The following is a 24,667-nucleotide window of genomic DNA, read 5'->3' as shown; positions in this document are numbered from 1 at the left end:
GAATGCCGTTTGATATTTGTTGGACGCAGGTTTAGACCGGAAAAAATAATACACACATAATGATTGTGGAAAGACTACGAAGAGGTGTTGCGGTGAATTACACTCTTATCCACTCTTCAGTAGATCAGTGATCAGATTCGGCCATGCGCACTGATCCTCAGTATGTCCGTCCCTTTTCATGATCCGTAATTTGATTGCTACGTACTCACAGTTCCGGACCTATGCAAATATTTGTTATTCTGTAATGATTAAGCATATGGTGATGCTAAATTTTTCAGTGTAGTCACTGAATGTGTATGTATTGCTTTCAACGACACATTGAAAATAGATCAATACAAATATATTTGTCTTCACAGCAATAATGCCCCGATGCCTTGTGGGATGTTGTAGGACTGGTGTACTGTACTGTACGCCATCTTCTGTTCTGTAATCAGCTGTTGTTCTTGTTGTTAGTACAGCAGCTAGCCCCCTGCTTGCACCTGTAATATAGGATAAACATGGGACGAAAAAAGAAAAAGCAGATGAAGCCGTGGTGCTGGTATCCTTTACCTTTATTCATAATTCATATGTCTCGCGTATATTCATTTAAGTCGTCGGAATATCCTTCCATAATAACGTCGGATCCACACATGCCAGATGAGTTAGCACTTGTTAGCTAGTTGGAGCTAGCTACTCTAGCAAGCTGGAAAAGGGACGGTAATTCATTCATACTGTAAATGCACTGTACTGTAGGTCTGTTGTTTAACAGCAATTTTGTGTGAAAAGCTATGTGTGTTGTTGAGTAGACGAGCTAGCTAACAAATAACGCACACGGTCAGCATCCCAGCCCCATGTGTGACTCATTCAATGTTTTGGAAGTTGCACGGATGAGACAGTCCGACACTCTGAACTAACTTGTACAATAAATTGATTTCAACCGTTGTTTTAACTACTGTTAACTATGAACTATACTGATACAGTGTCTTCTTATTTCCTGAACTATGAATAACAGGTATTGTAACAGAGATTTTGATGATGAAAAGATTCTCATACAACACCAGAAGGCCAAACACTTCAAGTGTCACATATGTCACAAGAAACTCTATACTGGACCAGGGTTAGCCATTCACTGTATGCAGGTCAGAATCTCAAATGTTGTTATCTAAACCTATCCCAAGCTCCTCTTTAAAGTTCAAGTTGTTGCTTATGTGATGAATAAAAATGCATGCAGTATGTACAGTAGGATGTCATTGAGTTTATAACGGCTGTTTTTGATGTTGACCCTGATGTAGGTACACAAAGAAACAATTGATGGAGTCCCCAATGCCATACCTGGAAGGACAGACATTGAGCTGGAGATCTACGGCATGGAGGGTATCCCAGAAAAAGACATGGAGGAGAGAAGAAGAGTCCTTGAACAGAAAACCCAAGGTATAAAAAAACAAAACACAAACAGCAATCGCCATGACGAGGATTATCATTATATCATTATATTAACACTTGCTTCCATTCTCATGAGATCTGTTGGCGTGTGTAGCGCGTGAGTGTGTGACTAAACGCGTGTGCTGTGTGTTTCGCACAGAGAGTCAGAAGAAGAAGCAGAACCAGGATGACTCTGATGAGTATGAGGAGGATGAAGAGCCTGGCCCTTCCTTCCAGCAGCCAGCCGCCCAGCCCCAGACAGGATACATCCCACCTGTGACCCAGCCTGGCATGCCCCCAGTCCACACTGCTCCAGGGATGCCCCCTGGCAGCTACTCAGGTAGCCCATCACCTACATGTTGCGGTAGAATGAGAAGCATTGACTTACCATTGGGCTCACTTACACGTAATTCAATGTTTTGTACGTCTATATATTTTGTATTGTGATTATCACAGATAATATTCCTTTTTAACTCACTTTTTCATCTTAGGAATGCCCCCAATGATGCCAGGTGTGCCACCTATGATGCCAGGGATGCCCCCTGTTATGCCAGGCATGCCACCAGGGTGAGTGTTGATTAAGTCCAGTTGATAGTAAATCTTTGGAAAATCATTTTGATATCAGTTCTGTCAACAGTAAGTCAATTAATTTCTCCTCTCTGGTCTTCAGGATGATGCCAATGGGTAGAATGATGCCTCCAGGTCCAGGAATGCCCCCAATGATGCCAGGCATGCCACCAGGTACGCCCCCACACACACACACACACTCAACCTCCCATCATCATTCCACCAAAGATAAAGTGAGAAAGTGTACATATAGCGAGTGAAATCTAACCCAAACCCTGTGTGTTCGTCCAGGCATGCCACCTCCGGTGGGACACCGCCCAGGAATGCCCCACATGCCCCAGGGCCCCCCCACCACAGGCCCTGGCATGCTGAACAGACCTGCCATGCCAGCTGCCTCTGCCCCCCCCGCCCAGCCTTCCGTCACCAAACCCCTGTTCCCCAGCGCAGGACAGGTAAGGAATAATGCTGTTGTGTCGGGTTAACACACCTCTGTAGGCACACTGACATGTTGATGCGCAAAAACAGAATGGTATAAGCTGCTCGTGCTCTAATCGTAGTGAGTGCCGTGCCATGCATGTCTTTGACATCGGCGTGGACTAAATATCTTGAGCTAAGTCTTGACCCTCCCCCCCAGCTTTTTTTCAGTAATATTTCTACTCTGTGCTCTTGTCCCCCTGTGCTACAGATGGGGACACACGTTCCGAGCACAGCAAGTACAAGCACAGGCCTGTCGAGTGCAGACTCTCAGTCTGCCTCCTCCAAAGCTCCATTCCCTAGCTCTGCGCAAGTACGCGGCTCACTGCCCGCCGCCCCGCCTGCCTGGCACGCTTTGTGAATCTAGTGCTTCACGAAATAGACTGAGGGCATGCTACAAGACAACAACCAAAAACACATCTTCCTTTTGCGCCTAGAGATGTAGATGGCTTGTTCATTTTTTAATGCCGTGAAGCAACTTTCCCTTATGAGAGTGGGATGCTTTCGACTGTCAGCTCCAATAAAAACCTTCCTTTTTAATGAGTCGTCAGTCAGTGACAATGCAGCCCCCCCCCCCCCCCCCCCATTACAAATCTGCATAATTTTCATATCACTGGACTCATCTTGTTTTCATCTGCAATCAGTGTAAACATGCCGATGTGTACAGTAGAAGAATATTTGACGATTGTTTTCAAGAGCTGGCACAAGTGTGGAAAACACAGCATGTTGTATGAGTTTGAATCCTGTTCTCTTTCCTGCCATAGCTCATTTGCATCCCTCCCTCCCTCTCACTCTCTCTCCCTCTGTTTCCAGAGTCAGCAGGCCGTTCCAGGGTCTGACTTCAAGCTCCACAGTGGCCCCACCACCCCCTCTGAGCCCTCCAAGCCCACTTTCCCAGCCTATACTCAGGCCTCTGCCACGGTGGGCAGCCCCAGCCCTGGAGGCATCGTCTCCAAACCCCCCTCTACAGTGACCAGTAAGCCTGCCACCCTCACCACCAGCAGTGCCACCAGTAAGTTGATCCACCCCGATGAGGATATCTCACTGGTAAGTGGCCCATCAGACCCTTGACTTCATTTCACGTAGATTAGCAGCAACTAAGCAAAAATATTTTTTGATTATTGTTCCCATGGCCGTTTTGTTGTATTATTGTTGTGCAGATCTTACATATTGAATGAAATGTTGAACATTTGATGTTTTCGTGTGTATTCAGGATCTTACTTTCCTGTCTTCCTTCTCTTTCCGTCTGGTAGGAAGAGTTGAGAGCCCAGCTGCCACGGTACCAGCGTAACATCCCCCAGCCAGGCCACGCCCCGGTAGCCTCCCCCCCGGGTGGACCCATGATGATCCCCCAACAGCCGGGCCTGAGACACCACATGCATGGTATGCTCCAGCTGCTGCTGGTACTGAAGCCGAGGAGGCCGATGGTGGTGCTACTGTACATTCTCACATCCTTGTATTAATAGGAGTTATGTTCAATTCTTGTCTTCAATGCAGTGTGCATTGGGAGTCTTGAGATATTGAAATGGTTTTGAAATGGTCTTGGCAGTGATAGCAACACTGATCTGAGTTTGAACCAACCAACCGTCTATCTCCTTCCAGGCCAGTACGGAGGCCCACCCCAGGGAATGCCAGGTTACATGCCAGGAGGCATGCCCCCGTATGGGCAGGGCCCCCCCATGGTGCCCCCTTACCCAGGAGCCCCCCTACGGCCCCCAATGGGCATGAGGCCCCCCGTCATGTCCCCTGGAGGCCGCTTCTGAAGCCCACTCAACACACCGCTCTAGGTTTGGACATTCAACCCTTTTCTCATGTCCCGTTCTGCTTCTAGCCAAAACCAGTAATGGTAAACACACATTCTACATGGTCTATGAAGAAGAGACATAAATGAAAAAAAAGCAAACAGAACAACAACAAAAAACACATTGCATGGGACTTATTATTTATACTGTAAGTTAACCTGCCTAGACTATGAACTGTTGCAAATCACTCTCTTCTGTGGCTTTTTCTTCTCATGTTCCATTTAGGTGTGTAGAAGTATAGTAGATATGGTTCGTATTATATTGAAGGCCCTGGAGTTACATGAGCAGTACCCATCTATATCAAGGCAAGTTTACGTAAAATACATTACACTGTTTGCATTAGAATCAGTGAGGCCTTCACAGCACACATAGGTGCTGTTGGACTTTGCGTCCCCAACATTGTTTGGTGAGGGCTTCAGATGGCGTTCTGTTTATTCACTGTGTTTATGTAGGCTATGTTTTCTCCCTGACCTCCATCTTCAATGCTACTTTAACCCTACATATAAAGTAACCCTATAGGCTCATGTGAACGGGTTCATGTAATGTTATGAAATTGTATTGGAATAAAATGTGCAGAAACCTTATGACTCTTCATTTGTGACCGGAGAAAGGTTTGTACCCACAAGGTTTGTACTCTGATAGTGGACATCACTCAACGTTTAATCATTTGATGTATTATGAACGGTCTTCATACCTTCTCAACTAAACTGAAGTCATGCACCTGTGTAAAACATTGACCCTGTTTCTGCTGATGATCTTTGAATGATAATCTATTATAGCATTTCAGTCGGTGCAACATCAGTCATGCACTCCCCTGAACAATCTCAACTTTTTCCAACGGACTGTTAAGCACTCAGAGGATATTCTAGTGTATTGTAATGAGTGCTTCCGGGTGGCACTGGCTGTCCTGCTAAACCAAGGATTTCTCTTCTCCCTGTAGCAATGCCCTGGGTGGGGGACTGTCTGAGGCCCTGCCTCAGTGTAGCCCTGGTTCAGCCTGAGGCAAGTCTCACTGTTTTCTGTCTTCTCATGTACACCAGGGGCCCTCACAGCTTACTGGCTGTTGGATCTTCATGTCCCCAAACTTGCAGCAAGTTTGGTGAAGGCCCTTGTTCTGTTCAGTGAGGTAACACACACTGCTCAGGCACAGCAGACTGGCAGAAATTTGAATAAGAATTCATACTTGTAATTTACTATTGAACCAGTAGATTTGGCTCTAAACTATGATTTCTGTTAGATCTTCTAGTAGCTCTTACTTATGAAGACTACTGACCAATGGCTGCCAGAACCGTGAAACAACTTGGTTTGCACCAATTAATCCTGTTTGTTCCATCAGCTATCTTCAGTCCTCAGTTTCTTCATTTGGTTTTAACTGCTAGTGAAGGAGAATCCCCTCCAGTTACAGGTTAGTTAAAGCTGTAAGTACCAGACACAGTGTTTCCTTAGACGTGTGTGTGTGTGTGGGGGGGGGGGGGGGGGGGGGGGCGGGCTGTGCATGTGTGCAGGAGAGACAACATTCCTTTTTCAGCTCACTATACATGTGTGATGTGGACTGGTACAGTGCCTTCGGAAACACTTCAGGCCCCTTCACTTTCCACATTTTATTGTGTTACAACTTTCTTGCCTTTACACACCATAATGACAAATTTACCACGTTTTAAACATTTTTGCTTATTTATTTAAAACATTTGTAATTTGTCATTTACATAACTGTTCAGACCCATTGCAATGGCCTCTAGAAAAGGCAACTGTTTTATTCACCGTTGTATTTATGTACAAGTACAGTGTGTCGGTTGACTTACCCTCCTATATTTATTGTGGATACATTTGATAAAATGGTGGGTATACTAAATCACATATATTGCACAAAATAAATATACTTTATTCACCTTGTGTTCTTTTTGGTGTGTTTCCCTTGTGTGAAAATTATTTTATCAACAATTATTCACTCTTAATAATTATGACCTGGATCCTTAACATCCCTCAGAAATTTGTATTACTTTGTGTTGAGGATCGATCAAGAATATTAACAGTAGAATGCTGCTAACTGCTTCTGCCACTTTACAGCAATCAAGCAACAATCGTCTCCCTTTCCCTCTGAAACCCAAAAGTTGAAATAACTGAAAGAAAAATGAAACAATATACTTATTATGAAAGCAAATCTTGAAGATGTACACAAGTACGACCATAATGTTAAATGTATGTAAAATTGTACTTTTGTCATGTAGGACCCATTGAGTCATCATCATTTTCTTAATGTTACAAAATTGTTAATCATTAAACTCAGTGTGAAGTTTATAAATCATATCACACCTCTAACTTGTTACGCAATACAAAACAATGGCCTTATGTTGATGACAAGGGTCTGATTTCAAAAATCCTAACGATTCATAATACATAAAATGAAGTAGCACACCAATAAGCTGAGAAACGTACTACTATAACACAAGTTGAGCTGCATTCATTGAGAAATGTCTTATTCTCATTTGTCTGTCTTTTTACACTAAGAAGGCAGTTCCATGTCATCATCAATGTTACTCTGAAACTTTGATGTCATAAGCAACCACACCATGAAAAGAGAAGCCTAGGTAAAATGTGACATTTTCATTTGCATGTGGCAGAGAGGCAGAATACAAAGGGATGACCCTTATCTTGCATCCCCTGGTTGCACCTTTGACAAAGAGGTTTCCAGTTTCTGTCCATCCTTCAACTCGTTTCAGTAACTGTACAACCTCTCGGGTTTTCCACACTTCCCCACCAAGCCACTTGAGTCTTCTTTCAGTGAGGGTTCCCTTGATGTGCTTTTCAATTGCACTCCGATGAACTATCTTGTTAAGACCTCTTGCTTTCCCAAGGTAAAAGTGAGTTGCTGTCCTACTTTTACTTGGTTGGGTTCTGAGCATGCAGAGTCTGTGCATTTCATCAATTGCTAACACGAGGACATCATAATCTTTTTTTGACACAGGCTCATCCTCTGGCCAGAATAAGATTGAAAGCAAAAAGAAAGCACTTGGTAGTTTGCTGCCTTCTCTGTAAAATCTCATGCTGAGATGTTGAAGTTTTACAAGAGGAACACCCTTTGTAGAGCCAGGTGAAGAACAAGCTAGAGCTATCTGAGTTAAAATGTAGTTGACCAGGTCCGTTTGGTCAAGGTCATCCCTTTTGGGGTTTTCTGGATACAAACTTGTAATATGTTCAAGGGTCTCAGTTTTCTTATCAGACAACAGCGAGAGGATGGTTGGGACAGTGCCACCACCTAGTTCATAAATATTCATTTTCTTTTTAAAGGGGGTGGCCATTTTAGCATCACTATCGTCAAGAATTTGGCTATCTGCATCTGAGACTACATTAATGAAGAAACTAGCATACACAGCACATTTCCGTATCAGCCATTTTCTTGGCATCTGTACTTCGCCAGGGTCCCGTGGGTCTAGTTCCTCCTCCTCCTCATTAATGTCAGTGCGAAAGTAACTGAGGTCTTCTGAAACTGACTCAAGAGCATTTCCAATACTCTGGTGCATTCCTTTCAACTGGCCATGAAACTTCATCCAGGGTTTCATAACTTCTTCTGGGATATACTTAGTAAGCAAATACTTCATGAGCTCAGACTTTCCATTTTTCCTTGAAAATATATCCACTTTGGATATGAGGTGAAGCAGACGACATGCAACGTCCACTTCCCCAAAATATGAGCTGTTTAGGCTGACTGTCTCCAATTTGGAAGCTTTTTCAGAGGCACGGAAAGAAGAAATTCCTTTTAGAGCAATACTGATGATCTCGCTTATCTCATCAGGCCTAGGTTCATCTTTCCCAAAATCATCATGTTGGGCATAAAACCAATTTTTGTACACCTGCCCCTCTGTGTCAAGGATGAAATGATTATATGGAAGAATAGATTTAGCCTGTTCTGCCCAATGTTGAGCTTCAGTAAATCTTTTGTTTGTGTAAAGCAGCCGTGCAAGCTGCTGGGCTACGAAGGCATCCTTCCCAAAGCAAGTGTATGCAGCCTCCAAAATATCAATAGCTTTTTGAAGACCCTCTTTTTCTGTGTTGACATGTTCAATCAGAGGAGAAAATGAACTGTCTTTTGAGTCTCCTCTGCTGATCTTGTTCCGTCTGAGAAGCAGATCATGGATGAACTTCAAAAATTCCTTCCTGCCAAACCGATGATTCATCAAGACCTTGTCACACAGAAGATCCTTTGCGATGGAACTTTGAGGGCAATTTGTAGACAGCTGTTCCAAAATTTCTTTTGCGACAAGATGATGGATTTTAATGGATGAGATGTGTGTCGTGCTATCTCTCAGGTGTATGAAAACAAGTTTAGCTTGTTCACTTAGAGATTTCACAAATGTATGGTACTTGACTCGATCCATTTGCATACCTAAGCCCAGAGAGGCCTCACAGTGGGACACAGATATGTAGGAGTTTTGAACATAACAGTTCAACAGTGCCACAAAACGGATAAGGCGAGTGGTGAGGGATGAATGATCAATTTTGTCTAGAAGATTCTTCACAAAGTCCTCAATGTAACTTTTCTGAAATCCCTCTGTCATGAGTACAAAGGCCAGAATGGACTCTGGTTCAAATTCAAGTTCATGTAGTTTCTTTTTGAAAAGATTCTTTTCTCGTTCAGAGAGTCCATGGGTCACTGCTATTATTTCAGACGTCATTGTTCTGCTCATCCTGTGGGGGTTGTGGCATCTCTTGCAAATAAGAAGGATGAAACATAAAACTGAGGAATGTATCTTCATTGTTTCAATAGCAGTGCTTAATTCCCTCCTAAGGTCTGCTACATAATCTGCATTGCAGTCATCTAATAGCAGGAGGACTGGGAGACAATTGTTTTTGTCTTTCTCTTCGTATTCTCGCAGACACACTGAGTTTTCACAAACAGTTTGAATCTGGTATGTTGACTTCACAACTGCACATCTGAGTTTGGTCCGCAAATTCCAGATGATCTGATGTGCAACTGTACTTCCACCGCTGCCGGGTTGGTGACATATATATACAATTTCAATCAACCTTTTGGTTGTGTTAGCCTGTAGAATATTATCCAACATTTTGGTTGTCTCTTTGTAAGCGTCTCGCTGAATAACCTCTTCACATTTGCCCTTTTCTGCAAGCCACAGGTGCATCCAGCCAATCTTTCCACCCTGGTAGAAATACTTCTCAATGTTGCTGATTTGGTCCTTGCCCATGACATCCAAGTTTGTTTCATCACATTGGTCCGCACTTACTATATCCAGAGAAAGCATTTTGTCTTCATCAGTGGCCTTCAAGAAACACAGTCCTTTGTTGGACACAGGTATGCGTCTCGTTAGTTGTTTGTTAGAGAGCTGAATGCTTTGAATTGTTGCATCTACATGAGTCATTGGCATGCCCACAACACTGATTCCTTTGAGCAGTTCCTTTTCACAAGATACCTGGGCGAGGCTTGACCACTTGTTGTAGTTATCTTTTGATTCTGAAATGATGGCTAAATCCTCATGGCCAGTCATTTCTGCATAGAACTCATGGAATGTATCTACAAGTGGCTGTTCGATCTCTGACATCAGCAAGAATAGCACAACAAATGACCCTTTGGGGAGGATGTCATTACAGATGACAGACACTGTCTTTTTCAGAAGTTTTTTCTTTGTTCTGATCCAAGTTTTTTCATCACATGGACCCTCTCCGCCATGGTAATCTCTTCGCCCATTGCAAAATATCCAGCTTGTCATATCAAAGAGCTGTAAGTCTTTTTTTAAATCTGTGGTGCTCATAACATTTTCATTTGCATAGTCATGCAAAAAGTGCAGGTTGGCAGCATGGTGTTTTCCATATTTTCCACACAGGCCAGATATCTTCGAATCAGGGTCAAAATCCAAAACACAAAATATTTTCATGTGCACTAAGAAGTCGATAGTTGTCAGATGTTCTTCCTTAAACTTGTTTGTCACAATGATGTATGACAGTGAGTCATCCATGTAGTTCTTTCCACAGGTCAAGAGGATAGATAGTTTTCTCCCAAGATCCTCATTGCAATCAGTTATAGTTTGATTCATTGAAGATTCTGCTTCTTCCCTCTGTAGGTCTTTCTCCTTCAGTCCTTGAATTAATTGGATTAAATCTTGGTCAGCAATGCGTGGTGTATTAGCCCCCACTCTGTGATATGGTGCTTTTTCCTCCTGGATTACTTTATTGGCCTTTTCACTAAATTTGGGAATTCCAACGCTGTACAGTTTACCTTTCACTACACTTGCTTCTGGGACAATGTCAAATTCAACGATCCATGTTACCTCACGGCCCTGCCCATCAATTACCTCAATAAACTTTGGATTCTTAATGCATCTTCTGGCCTCTGTTTGTTGTTCAGATCCTTTGAAACACTTTTCAATGTAGTCTAATGCATCCACATAGTCACTTTGGTTTTCAATTGGTATTCCAATTATTTCACCATGTTTGAAGCCTTTTTTCTTATCCATGACCCCAAAGTGTATTGTGCCATTTGTACGCATATTCATGCATCCACATGCAAACCTGAGTACTTCGCTTGCGACTTTTGCCTGGAGCTTAATAGATTCTAATTTGTGGGCAATTTCCAGTGACTTGTATTCATGGCAAGGAACAATCATGTTGTCTATGCCAGTCTCTGGTGGAAGCACCCTGTGCTTGACATATCGGAAGTCTTTGTCATGTGCATCAAATTTTCGGAAGTCACTAATAGGCAAAGTTGCTCCATCTGCAATTGTTGGTTCATTTTCATTTATTCCAATTATATCTTCATCCTCAGTCTGTTTACTGGATGCCTCAGAACTGCGTTCTGAGTTTTGAGAGGATGCAACACCGAGTTCTGGCTTGTTTTTGGTTTCTAGTGTTTTACTGCCGTCTAATTTTGTTTTATGTGGTCCTGGCTTTGAAAGTTTTTGTCGTTTTAGCATTAACAGCTCAACTTGACCACCTTTCATGTGAATTGTGTCCAGTAGATATTCTTTTGGTAGCTCCATAAGGACGGGCCCCGTAACCTCCTCTTCATCCATTTTCTGAATGTATTTGTCTTTTATTCCAATAGATTTCAACCAGGAGCTAACATGCGACTCTGTCCATGTGCTACATGGTAACTCGGTCCAATCTGTAAAACAGAAAACCCAGCCAACAAGTTACCAGCCAATCAGAATTTCCACTAGCCAAATTTTTTCCGGTGAAAATAAAAACAACGAGTTTCACTGAATGCATTTGATCATTTTATTAACATTGTTGGCATGAAAAACACAGAAAATGAAGTAAAATGAAGCACAGAAGTATGATGCAAGGGTATGTGAAATCACCAACACGTGACTAAGTAAGGACACGATTTATTGTAAATGGCTTAAACGTCCATTCGCGTCATGAGATTGACTCCTGCCCATGCATTTACAGTAACGTTTTGTCCTAAGCAGGCAATAATTAAACTGACCTAATATACTCTTTATTAAGAACAGTGTATTTACATTACAGAAGGCTGTGTCAGTAAGCAACATAATTTTTCTTATGCGTAGACTACATGCGGAAATCCTTACAAAACATGACAACATTTTCATTGTCAAACACAAGCAATTCCCGACCCGTCAGCCATTTGGCATTAACGTTACATTTTCTTTTCTTCGTTTCTCTAGTGCTATCAATATCCTCATCCCCTGCCTCGTTCCTCTTCTCGCCCCCAGAAGTTTGTCCTAACCACCGCCGCATTAAGTTAACTTTTTACTTTACTTTACTACTCTAGCTAGCTCTTATTACCTCCTATGATCCGCTATGCTTCGTTTTACTTCTTCCTTGTGTTTTCTGGTGGACGCTCCGTTCATTTCCACGGTTTCTCGCGCCGGTTTCACTTCAACTGCGCGCAGCCAATGCGCGTATAAAACGCTATCACGTAGCATTACGGCACAGTGTTCATGGGAAACTTAGGAAGTACTGCCAGGGGGATAAATGACCGAGAACCATGTCGAGAACAGAGCCTTATGTATCATTCATGTAATGCCTCATGTATCACCGGCCAAACTGGCTAGTGAGTTTTTATTAACACCCGCCAAAATGAATTTTAACCTGCATTTGGCGGGTTGGCGGGTGTTAATTTAGAACCCTGCTTATTACATGCATATTAGATTAGTACTTCAGGTAAAATAATAATGACAAAAGTTAAAGGACACAGATAGCAAACAGGCAGTTACGCAAAAAAAATTATAACTGTATTTTGCAATTTTGCATTGAGGTGTCCTTTTAAGGACACCAGTGTGATCTTAAGTTATAAAAAGCTATTTGTTTGATAGTACTCTTTAGAATCATGTAGCACAAGTTATTTAAATAGTTTAATTCCCTCAAAAAGTGTATCATAGCCTTGCATATGAGCAGTTTTTTATGGTCTGGTATGCACTTTGTAATGTAATGAGTGGAATGAGATAGGAGCTAGGCAATTTGAGATAGTGAGAGGAGGTCAGAGATGATTGTGGAGTGTGAGAGGAACATGTGGTGATGGTAGTGGTGTTTCTTTTCTTTGCAGTTGTCAACTTATCAGTATAGAAAGTGTAGCAGCCTGCAATTATTAACACGATTGACTCATACCAATTTGAACCGAGAGACACAGAATTTGAACCACTTCAAAAGTGAAGGTAATGTTACTGAAACAAGATAAATAGCTCCAAGGAACAATTGTGATTACTCTTGAAGTTAATTAAGGGACTGTGGGACCATTGTTAGCACATGGTCACTTCATCATGAATGAATTAATAATTGTTTTTATTTAATGAGACCTCTCTGTCCAAAGTAGATGTACAACTTACTGTATTTGGACTCAATGTCAGAATATGAAATATTTGTCAATATGTCATATTGATACATATTGCATCATGTCTGATTCATTTCTGTAAGATATACTGCAGTGAATTCTAAACTGTAGTGAGGTGCCATTCTTGTTTTGTAAAGCGATTTTTACAAAAGATAACATTGTGTAATGCTACCTCTTGCTAATAATTTTTAGGTCAATGTTATGACAAAGTGTGCTTGTTGGGTAACAACTTTTGCGTTATCGAAGACGAATGAGTTGATTTGAGACATAGGCCTACGAAGTGTTTTGGTCATTTTAGTGCATTTTGAATGGGAAAATAACTGCTGTGCCAATCTGAGAGTTGGTTTGGAGAACAGCATGAAGGAGTTTCCAAATGTAGCATGTATTGAAAAAGAATAAAGAAAATAGGTTGTGATTGTAAAAAACTGCCTGGGCACAAGCCTGGGCAAAGTACTGAGTAGGCACCAAGCAGCATTTGTATGATGTCATCATACAAATGGGTTGCAAAATAGAAAAGTCAATGGCCACCAGGTAGACAGACCCTTAAAGATCCTGTAAAGTAAATTCCATGTTTTGCTTCTAAGTACATTATATACGTGTGAAATGAGTTCCTGAAAGCATGTGCAAAGCGCTAAAACTTTGTCACACTGAAATGTGGAGTTAAACCGAAGAACAGTTTCTCTTCCGTTTTCAGATCAGGTTTTAATGGGCGGAGCCAAAAAATGCCCTATCTACGTCATTTCGCCCTATCTACGTCAGATCACTGAATGGCTCCTCCTGCTGTACTGTTATTGTAGCCTACATCAGCTAGCTAGCTAGCTTCAGGATGTCTCTACGGTGGCCCTGAAGTGCAAATCACACCCACTAACATGAGTGTGCATCCCCCAAATGAAAACACTCCCTCCAAATACGAGTCAACTCCCCCCAAATAGGATGACTTGCTCACCTCCCCCCAATATAAAGACACGCTCCCCCAAATGGGAAATGACATTACATTAACTCAAAAACACATTACATTAAAGATCCTGTAAAGTGGACCTGGAAACGAGTTTTAAGTTCGCCACGCCACAGAATAATGTTTTATTAACTACCCATTCAAATTTGAATGAAAAAATAACACCGACAAGTATGTTAAATTAGACTTTGAAATCGTGAAAAAATCATCAGTCTTCTCTCCTTGAGACTGGGGGGGCGTGTCGCCTGAAGGAGCTGAAGCTCCGCCCCTCGCTGCCTAGTGCCTACCTCCGACCCAGATAATGGACGCTATGTCAAGCCGACAGAACCGTATAGAATTAGAATGTATTTGTTCAATGAGTGAAACATACAGCTGCATATGAAATGTTCCCCTGAGCTGTAACGGTAAGAATGGACACCAGAGACAGCAGACAGTGAGCTCTCCATGTACAAATTGGCTAATGGATAAGAGCGTCTGATAAATGACTAAATGTAAATGACTAAATGTACAAATGTATGCAGTAATGTAATACATTTTAATAAATAAATAAATATATATTTTTTTTAATAAAAGTCTTGTCTTGGCTTAGTCTTGTCCAGCAACCGCGCCTTAACGCATTATAATACACCTCATGATATAGGCTACCTCAGGGGTGGCGAACCTGCCGCTCTTTGCCTGCTCCTGTGAGGCTCTTACTGAGCGGCTGGGGGAATAAAAGGAATACAAGAATATATACTGTATATGGACCCTTTCGCATTTCGTATCGCGTATCACATCATTGTTTAACCCTTGTGCTGCCTTCGGGTCACATGACCCAAAGGTTCATAACGAACATCGTTGTGTTTACCCAATTTTACCCAATACAAAAACAAATAAAAACTAGAGAGGGTACAATTTCTGGGGAAATTGTAGGGTGTGCTTGCTTGCGTCGGTTGCACAGGGGTCCGTTTTTGAATGACATTTTTACAACCGATATTTCTGTATATTTTATATAAAAATGCATACTTATTATTTATAAAGATTACATAGATTTTAAAGCATTTTTTTTGCTGCTCATTTACAACTGAAAATACAAGTGAAGTGTAGAATGAAATAGATGTCTTCTCATTTCCCCTGCAAGAGGCAGCCTCAACGTTGAATCAAAACGAATACATTTGGCAGACCGGTGTAAAAATTGACCTAATCTCTATGACTTAAACGTCATTTTAAGTTTTTCCCTTCTCATGATATTTTCAGGCATTTAGCCTACTCATTGCATTCATTCATTAATAAAGAACCCCCTTTGAAGATTATTCTACGACGTTACCCGGTAGTAGAAGATGGAATCGCGATTCAAACAGTACCATCTGCTAACTGAAAATATGCCCCCCAAAACGTAAATAAGCTTGACATTTATTTAGTGGAAAATCGCTCATTCATAAAAAGCTCACTGGTAGCGATCATTGTCAGTAACAACGCAAAATGCGATATAGCCCTGTGTGGAGAATCTGCCCCGGTAAATTGTACTACTACGGTACAGTACTAGACTACTGCTGTGTTCGTCTTGGTAGCGATTGCGTTGGTTGAATTGGATTTAACGTTCCGTTGTACGGTTTAAGCTGAAATTAATTATTTTCATGAACAGATTGAAAACGTTTAGGCTGTGGCAATGAAGTTCAGGTTAGAGTTAGATAGACTTTTGATTTAAGTAAGGGGAGTGCCGAACATGTTCTGTTGCCGTTTGACTTCCTAAACAGCTGTGTAGTGTAGATGTTTTTGTAGTGTGTCTCGCGTAAGCTACAGCGTTGCAGTGAGCTACACTGGTTTGAAACCACAGGTAATGGTAATTTCACCAACAAATCGTTTTCTAATGTCAGAATAAATCCTACAACGAAAATGTATATGTGAGGAATGTTTATTTTAACGATTGAAAACAGATAACGCTACATCATAGACCACTGTAGTATGTGTTGCCCGGGCAACACAGGCTAATGTCATGATGCTAATACTTCAGTGAAATAGTAGACTACTGTTTCCGAAAGTAGATGTACTTCCTTAATAATATCAGCTTATGTTGTACATTACACATCACAATTGTGTGTCATATCACAAAGTAAAATGAGTAAATAGTTATCACCCTGGCCTCTTTTCTTGTGGCGTTTCTGCAGCTGCCTTGCAGTAAAGATATAGTTAGCCTAGCTATCCCCCAAGTTAACAGATGCGAAACGAATGTTCTGCCAAAGGTAGTCACGCGTGTTTTCGTGACGCAGTGACGTTAGTAACGTCAGTGACTGTGGCTAGCAAATTAGCCACCGTTAGCTTCACTTTTCACCACAAAAACTTAACTTAAGCCTAAACCATGCAACGGAACGTAAATTCCAATAGAAGCAACTCAATCGCTACCAAGACGAAACTTTTGACACCTACGTTGTCTATGTAGGCCAAATATTGACTGAGTTTTAGCAAAAAATAAATAAATAAATAATAATAACTAGAAACGGCTGTTCCTGCGAAACAGCAGTGAGAATGCTGAAAACCTGAATGGGGATAGCTGACCATGCTAAAAAAGCTGAAATAGTGAAAATTTAGTAGAAAGTTATAAGCTGAAGCTTCAAAGCAACCGAAAGGTATTTTTGAAAGGGGCAGGAGCTGGACGAAGGCATAAAACTACAGAAAAGAGAAGAACAATGCAAAAAGAGAAATAATTCAGAAGAATTTGAAAATTTAGTAGAAAGTCATTTGCTCAGGTTTCAAAAGGTCTGAAATGTATTTTAGAGATGACCTGGAGCTAACTCATTAAAATGCTGCAGCAAAAAAAGTTGAACTATTGTGGGTAGTAAATAAGATCATGCTACATCTAACCAGCGGATCATCTTGCAAGTGTGTCAAAGTGGTATTTTTACAGACTGTATTAACACCGTAGGCGTGAATAATGCATGCATCGTGATTGTCGTCCATCTGTAGCCGAAGCTAAACTAGAGAGAGATGCAATGGAACATTTCCTACATAAGCTACATCTACTGCTTCAAATTGAAAACGGAGACCATCTTTTAATTAAAGACAAGTTCCTTAACCTCTGTTGTCAATATCGCCAATACAAAGTAAATACTGTTCAGTTACGAAGCATTTGTTTGTAGCTAGGTAACGAATATTATGTCTGGAAAAACGTAGCTAGCTATGTGACCTGGTTTCGCCAGATGATGACAGTCGTAGCGTCACTAGAATGGAGGCTAGATTATGTACACTTTAAGCTCAATGTAGCTACATACCTTGTTTGGCCAATTTGGTCGATTGTGGAAAAAAATCGACCCGTTTTTAGCTATGGAGAGCCATCGCGCTAGCTTGATTATAAGAGAGAATAACAGAAATGTAGCTAGAATCCATACCTCAAACAAGTTAACCTAGACGCAAAACTGTACGTCCAATACAAAAAATAATGATATTTTCCGTAACCCAAGACTGCCGAAACCAGAGATATCCTTTATATGTCTGTGCGGTCAGAAATACAACTCTTGGCAGTTTCGAAAACGTGTACCCAATTCTGCTTTTATGTTGCGTGTCTGTTTGGTTGCCACGGTGATGGCGCAGCTGTGATAGCTAACGAGCTAGGCAGAGAGAAAAACGAACATTTACCTAGCATCCACACCTCAAACAAGTTGACCTAGACGCAAAACTACACGTCCAATCAATAAAATGAGGATATTTTCCGAGACCCGAGACTCTGCCGAAACTAGAGATGTCCTTTATATGTATGTGCGGTCAGAAATATGTCTCTACCGGCAGTTTCGAAATCGTCTTCCTTCTTGCTTTCTCTGACGGATTTTACCCACCTCTCCATTGAAGTTAGTGAGAGAATTTGAAAGGCTGCTCTCGCTTCAAGGCTCATAGCTGAAAATCTGTCAATGTGAGCTCTTTAGTAGTTACATTGGCTGAAAGAGGACAATTCTTCCTACATTTTAAGGTATAACTTGTTTCTGTAAGTTAAACTATATGAACGTTAGAGGAATTTGTTTGACAATTTAGTTGAATATCAGAAAAAGAGCAGCCAGCAGAGTGTGCCACTCTGCTTGCTGCTCATTCATAAAAATCAAGAAGGAGCAAACATTTTAATGTATTTCAAACTGTCATAATTCAAAATTGGCTGAATATTTGAAAAAGCTGAATCATTTGGGAATAGCTGAAGGTCTTGTGAACATTTTAAAGGTTGAATGGTGTCTCTAGCTGAAAGTATGCTGAAGTAGTTACGTTTGAAAGAGGAGGAAGCTTTTTAATGATTTGAAAGGATTTACCATTACTTTTAATGGGAGAATAATTTGCACAAAAACCTTAATGTCTTAAAAAGTATAAAAGTGAGAAATACCAAAAGTCATAGCCAACATCTCCTGAAGGAGCTGAACGTTTTGATACAAGAATTGTAGGAATCGGTGAAAGTATGCAGAACTAGTTAAAGGCCAAAAAACGGCGGAAGAACTAAGAAGTTGATATAATAATAATAATAACTAGAAACGGCTGTTCCTGCGAAACAGCAGTGAGAATGCTGAAAACCTGAATGGGGATAGCTGACCATGCTAAAAAAAAGCGGAAAATTGTGAAAATTTTGTAGAAAGTTATAAGCTGAAGCTTCAAAGCAACCGAAAGGTATTTTTGAAAGGGGCTGGAGCAGCATTCCAACAATGATTTGAAAGGATTTACCATTACTTTTAAAGGGAGAATAATTTGCACAAAAACCTTAATATTTAAAAAAGTATAAAAGTGATAAATGAGAAAATACCCGCAAGCTGAAAGCTGAAATTAATTTCAAAAATGTGTGAGTCACACGAAAGAGGCAGTGTGGAATCTGAACTGCATCATCTAACAACGCTAACAGCTAAAATAGCCTACAATGCGGGAGAAGCTGAAAGCTGAACTGTTAAACAGAAGAAGTAGGCTAGCTAGTCATAACAAGAATATTATCGTTTTAACAGCTGAAATTATAGTTGGGATAGTAATAGCAGTAGCAGATGTAGCCTACCATTGAGTGTGTTTACTCGGCTTTCTTAGTAGGATTCAATGTGTTGATGGAATGAAACATACAGCAGTAGGGCCGATACAGGAAGACACGGCGACACTTTGTTGCAGAAGGATGATGGTGCAAGTTTTGTCCGTGGAGCATACAACGATTAATAAAAAAGAATCATGTAGACGTGTTTATTGAGTAATCGCATAACTAATTACACATGTAAACGGAGTAATCGTATTATTGGTATAAACCGACAATTGCTAGTAATCGGGTTTCTCATGGTCAAGTAAACGTACCAATCACCTGTGTGAGAGACTGAGTGGTGCGTGTCTGTCGTTACGGTGATGGTGCAGCTATGATTGCTAACGCACTGAGGGCAGAGAATAAGAGAAATGTAGCTAGAATCCACACCTCAAACAAGATAACCTAGACGCAAAACTGTACGTCCAATCCAAAATATAAGGATATTTTCCGAGACCCAAGACTCTACCGAAACCAGAGATATTCTTTATATGTCTGTGCAGTCAGAAATACGACTCTACCTGCAGTTTCAAAAACGTGTTCCTTTTGCTTTCCTGGTGCTTGTTTGTTTGGTTGCCACGGTGATGGCGCAGCTGTGATAGCTAACGAGCTAGGCAGAGAGAAAAACGAACATTTACCTAGCATCCACACCTCAAACAAGTTGACCTAGACGCAAAGCTATACGTCCAATCCAAAATATAAGGATATTTTCCGAGACCCAAGACTCTGCCGAAACTAGAGATGTCCTTTATATGTATGTGCGGTCAGAAATATGTCTCTACCGGCAGTTTCGAAATCGTCTTCCTTCCTGCTTTCTCTGACGGATTTTACCCACCTCTCCATTGAAGTTAGTGAGAGAATTTGAAAGGCTGCTCTCGCTTCAAGGCCCATAGCTGAAAATCTGTAAATGTGAGCTCTTTAGTAGTTACATTGGCTGAAAGAGGACAATTGTTCCTACATTTTAAGGTATAACTTGTTTCTGTACGTTAAACTATATGAACGTTAGAGGAATTTGTTTGACAATTTAGTTGAATATCAGAAAAAGAGCAGCCAGCAGAGTGTGCCACTCTGCTTGCTGCTCATTCATAAAAATCAAGAAGGAGCAAACATTTTAATGTATTTCAAACTGTCATAATTCAAAATTGGCTGAATATTTGAAAAAGCTGAATCATTTGGGAATAGCTGAATGTCTTGTGAACATTTTAAAGGTTGAATGGTGTCTCTAGCTGAAAGTATGCTGAAGTAGTTACGTTTGAAAGAGGAGGAAGCTTTTTAATGATTTGAAAGGATTTACCATTACTTTTAATGGGAGAATAATTTGCACAAAAACCTTAATGTCTTAAAAAGTATAAAAGTGAGAAATACCAAAAGTCACAGCCAACATCTCCTGAAGGAGCTGAACGTTTTGATACATAAATTGTAGGAATCGGTGAAAGTATGCAGAACTAGTTAAAGGCCAAAAAACGGCGGAAGAACTAAGAAGTTGATATAATAATAATAATAATAAAGAGAAACAAGAAAACAATAGTGAGAATGCTTAACAGCATTCTCACAATAATAATAAAGAGAAACAGGAAAACAATAGTGAGAATGCTTAACAGCATTCTCACAATAATATATATGTGAGAGAACAAAGGTTGTGCCCTTGCGGAAGGCAAAGCACACCCAATAATTGTACAGGTCGTGTACTAACGCCCTGTGGTGTAACGTAAATGATGAACGATTTTTTGACAAACGGGAAGTTAATTTTAGATCGAGTCATGGAGTCAAGAACAGGAATAAAAAAATATTGAAAGTAGAACATATTTTTTGTGATTGCAAACTAGGCAGGCGCGAGGCTGCGGTTATGCTTTGTATTATGACTGTCATTAGATCTGTAAGCCGCTGTTGTAGTGCGGGCGTGCATGTGTGGCTCTATGCTATGGTGAGTTTTTTTTGCCTCTTTATACTGGACTGGTTAGCCACCCCGTTACGCTACTCAATCTTTTAAAGCCTACGGCTACAGCCGTGGCCAAAAGTATTGGGGGCGACATACATTTTTTGTTTGCAAAGCTTGCTGGGCCTTGGCATAAAATGACTGCTAACATAATTTCAGTCATATCATCAGCACAGGGGAAAGTGTGAACTAGTTCTAGCCGGTGAAATCACTCTATCATTCTGATTGGATTTTAAGAGCAGATTGACTGCTGTAAAAGAGCAGACTATTTGCATATATTGACATTTTTCGCCCCCCAAAAGCTTAAAAAAATATGAAATGTTCCTTATTGTATTATAGTATTCTATAGAAACATGTGAAAACATTTTCTTCAAATACTGAACCAGCAAACTTTGCAAAAACATTTGTCATTGCCAACACTTATGGCCACGACTACAGCCAACAGTAGGCTACACTGCTGACTCTTTCAGGGATTCACAAAAAATGAATTTAGCATCTTTATGCATATCAGTATAGCAAGTATATGTAATGTAGGTATCCTATATAACATAGTATATTTGTTAGTTTTCCTGACAAAAATGTTCATATTTTTGCTTCTCTACTTACCCATATCAGAGTCACTGTCTGCCATTTCACTTCTGCATTACTAAAAGTGTGTGTGTAGGGGGAATAAAAAAATAAAATAAGTGTATGAATCATAATTCTACTACCAAGTCTTTGCTCTTACAATCCAGATTTAGTCATAATGGCATACATTATAAAACATTATCACAAAAACATTATTTACTTAGGCCTAGCCTATAGAAACGTAGTCTACTCAAGTTATTTTTCGAAAACTATTTTGTTTTACTGTTACTACATTGTTAACCACATTGACGGATCCACTGTATTACACTTACCAGGGTGTGGCTGCGGCTGTGTAGGTCAAATTAGACGTGACAGTAAACAGATGCACTTCTAGTTATTGATTATTTGTTGAAATTAGGCCTATTATCTGCACCAAGTAGGTAATTTGTACGATCACTTTCGACCAAAGCGTCTGCTAGTCTACCCCCTCAACCTGCGTCTGCTAGTCTACCCCCTCAACCTGCATAGCAGGTTGAGGGGGTAGACTAGCAGACGCTTTGGTCGAAACCTGCTATGCAGGTTGAGGGGGTAGACTACATCATGCGTCCGGATTGCGTCCCGGGGGTGGGGGGGGGGGGGGGGGGGGGGGAGAACCACCTTCTGGAAATGAGTCTCTGCAGGTTGGGATGTCTGCAACAATGCGTGAATAAAACTATAGGTCTATTGAAAGAATCTTTTGAATAATAACCGAACGATATGAGTAGCACGGATGACGGATCCACTGTATTACACTTACCAGGGTGTGGCTGCGGCTGTGTAGGTCAAATTAGACGTGACAGTAAACAGATGCACTTCTAGTTATTGATTATTTGTTGAAATTAGGCCTATTATCTGCACCAAGTAGGTAATTTGTACGATCACTTTCGACCAAAGCGTCTGCTAGTCTACCCCCTCAACCTGCGTCTGCTAGTCTACCCCCTCAACCTGCATAGCAGGTTGAGGGGGTAGACTAGCAGACGCTTTGGTCGAAACCTGCTATGCAGGTTGAGGGGGTAGACTACATCATGCGTCCGGATTGCGTCCCGGGGGTGGGGGGGGGGGGGGGGGGAGAGAACCACCTTCTGGAAATGAGTCTCTGCAGGTTGGGATGTCTGCAACAATGCGTGAATAAAACTATAGGTCTATTGAAAGAATCTTTTGAATAATAACCGAACGATATGAGTAGCACGGATGACGGATCCACTGTATTACACTTACCAGGGTGTGGCTGCGGCTGTGTAGGTCAAATTAGACGTGACAGTAAACAGATGCACTTCTAGTTATTGATTATTTGTTGAAATTAGGCCTATTATCTGCACCAAGTAGGTGGGGTAGACTAGCAGACGCTTTGGTCGAAACCTGCTATGCAGGTTGAGGGGGTAGACTACATCATGCGTCCGGATTGCGTCCCGGGGGTGGGGGGGGGGGGGGGGGGGGGAGAACCACCTTCTGGAAATGAGTCTCTGCAGGTTGGGATGTCTGCAACAATGCGTGAATAAAACTATAGGTCTATTGAAAGAATCTTTTGAATAATAACCGAACGATATGAGTAGCACGGATTGAACGTGAACAGGCTATTTTAGTACCCTATTTAAAAACGAGCAGAGTTTCATGCGGTGAGCCTCTAAAGAAAATATATTCAAATGATCACAGGCTTAACTAAGGATAAAATAAAGTAAATGTTAGCCTGTGCCTAATAGGCTGTGAATTACTACTGTGTTGGTCTGTAGGTCTACTTCAACAGCATACATTTCAAAAGACAACTGTTTGCATAGACCTCATGTTTAGCACTGCGTCCATAATAAATGGTTTGTATAATAAAATATGGGATTATGTGAAACTCAGATGCACACATCGTAGCCTATTCGTTTACCATTCAGAGCACGGAAACAAAATTTGTTGTGAGCCAGCGCTGTTGTCGCCTCTTAAGTCTTTCCTGTTATAGCCTACGACGAGACAATTCACCCAACCCGCAGTGTGAGAGAACACCGAACAAAACACGTCAATTAAATTAATTCAATTTTATTTATAGAGCACTTTCAAAAACCGCATTGGGTTAAAAAATACAAATCACATTAAGAATATATTTAAAACCAACAAAGACAGGATAAGTGAAATTGACATAGTAGCCTACAATATATACTGCAATTAATTAAAAGCTAAGCAAAATAGATACGTTTTTAATGCCCCCTGGAAAGACTCTAGAGACGGAGATGATTTCATGGCCAACGGAAGCTCGTTCCAAAGTCTAGGGACTGCCACCGCAAAAGCTCTGTCACCTTTAGTTATAAGGTGAGACCGAGGGACCGACAGACACAGCTGACACACCAGAGCGGAGACACCTTGAATGTTGATGCAAATGTTGATGCAAACTTATTAAAACGTCAGTAAAATACACAGCAATGGGGACGGAGCTAGAGTTGGTTTCATATTCGAATATCGACATTATAGTTTCATAGGCTAGTAGAAAAAAACGCTGGAGTGCAGGGGTAAAACTGACACTAAAATGATTGAACATTGTTTCTTCTTGTATATGCATATAAAACCTCAAACGAAATCAAAATTGTTCTAATAATGTCTGCTACTTCCACAATGTTGGGTTTTTCAGAGTAACAGGGTTGACATACATAAATGTAAATGTAAAACTCTATCAATACTGTTACCTAAAAGTCACCCGTTAGGCCTACTTTTGACTAATAACTGTATATGTACTTATGTTTGAAGTAAAGAAAAATCATCCAACCTGAACATTTTAATTAAATTATGCAGGCATGTATAACATGAATAGATACATTGCTCTTAATTAAGAACCTGTAACCTCATGAGATCGCACTGTACCCATGTATTTTTTTCTGATATTTTTCAAAATGGTAAAATAATGAAAACATCTAAAATGACATATTTTTGAGGATTGACCCATAAAATAAATGTCTAAACTTTCACCAACACTTTCCCCAGCCTATTTGTAGATAGTTATCCTTATGAGGACTGAGGGACATTATGTAGTTAGGCTTATGTAGTTATAATGGACAAAGGAAATACATAGATAAATACATCTATACATTCTGCATCACTGTACAGTGAGTGAAAAATATATATTTACGTTTCCTTTCATATACACAAA

General features: G+C 40.8%; 2 protein-coding genes across 3 annotated transcripts; one reads left to right on the top strand and one right to left on the bottom strand.

Moving 5' to 3' along the window:
- The first annotated feature begins 497 nt into the window (after positions 1–497).
- On the top strand, positions 498–5,701 carry LOC136937857 (BUB3-interacting and GLEBS motif-containing protein ZNF207-like). 2 transcript variants are annotated; one of them, XM_067230981.1, is made up of 12 exons: positions 498–538; positions 992–1,118; positions 1,272–1,410; positions 1,562–1,741; positions 1,893–1,968; positions 2,072–2,142; positions 2,260–2,420; positions 2,654–2,755; positions 3,256–3,489; positions 3,696–3,825; positions 4,045–4,229; positions 4,470–5,701. In XM_067230981.1, exons 1-11 carry the CDS (start codon positions 498–500, stop codon positions 4,203–4,205), a joined length of 1,422 nt encoding a protein of 473 aa, XP_067087082.1. In that variant the 3' UTR covers positions 4,206–4,229; positions 4,470–5,701. The 2 variants fall into 2 exon arrangements, with proteins under 2 accessions (XP_067087082.1, XP_067087075.1); XM_067230974.1 differs by having other exon boundaries at positions 4,045–5,701.
- An 862-nt stretch (positions 5,702–6,563) lies between these two features.
- Positions 6,564–21,847, bottom strand: LOC136941216 (sterile alpha motif domain-containing protein 9-like). Its single transcript, XM_067233661.1, has 3 exons — positions 21,837–21,847; positions 21,544–21,583; positions 6,564–11,358 (listed from the first exon to the last, which is right to left on the bottom strand). Exons 2-3 carry the CDS (start codon positions 21,566–21,568, stop codon positions 6,779–6,781), a joined length of 4,605 nt encoding a protein of 1,534 aa, XP_067089762.1. The 5' UTR covers positions 21,569–21,583; positions 21,837–21,847; the 3' UTR covers positions 6,564–6,778.
- Positions 21,848–24,667: the final 2,820 nt, after the last annotated feature.

This window comes from Osmerus mordax, chromosome 3, assembly GCF_038355195.1.
Source record: "Osmerus mordax isolate fOsmMor3 chromosome 3, fOsmMor3.pri, whole genome shotgun sequence".
Lineage (NCBI taxonomy): Eukaryota > Metazoa > Chordata > Actinopteri > Osmeriformes > Osmeridae > Osmerus > Osmerus mordax.
This window is presented reverse-complemented; position numbering and strand designations above follow the sequence as displayed.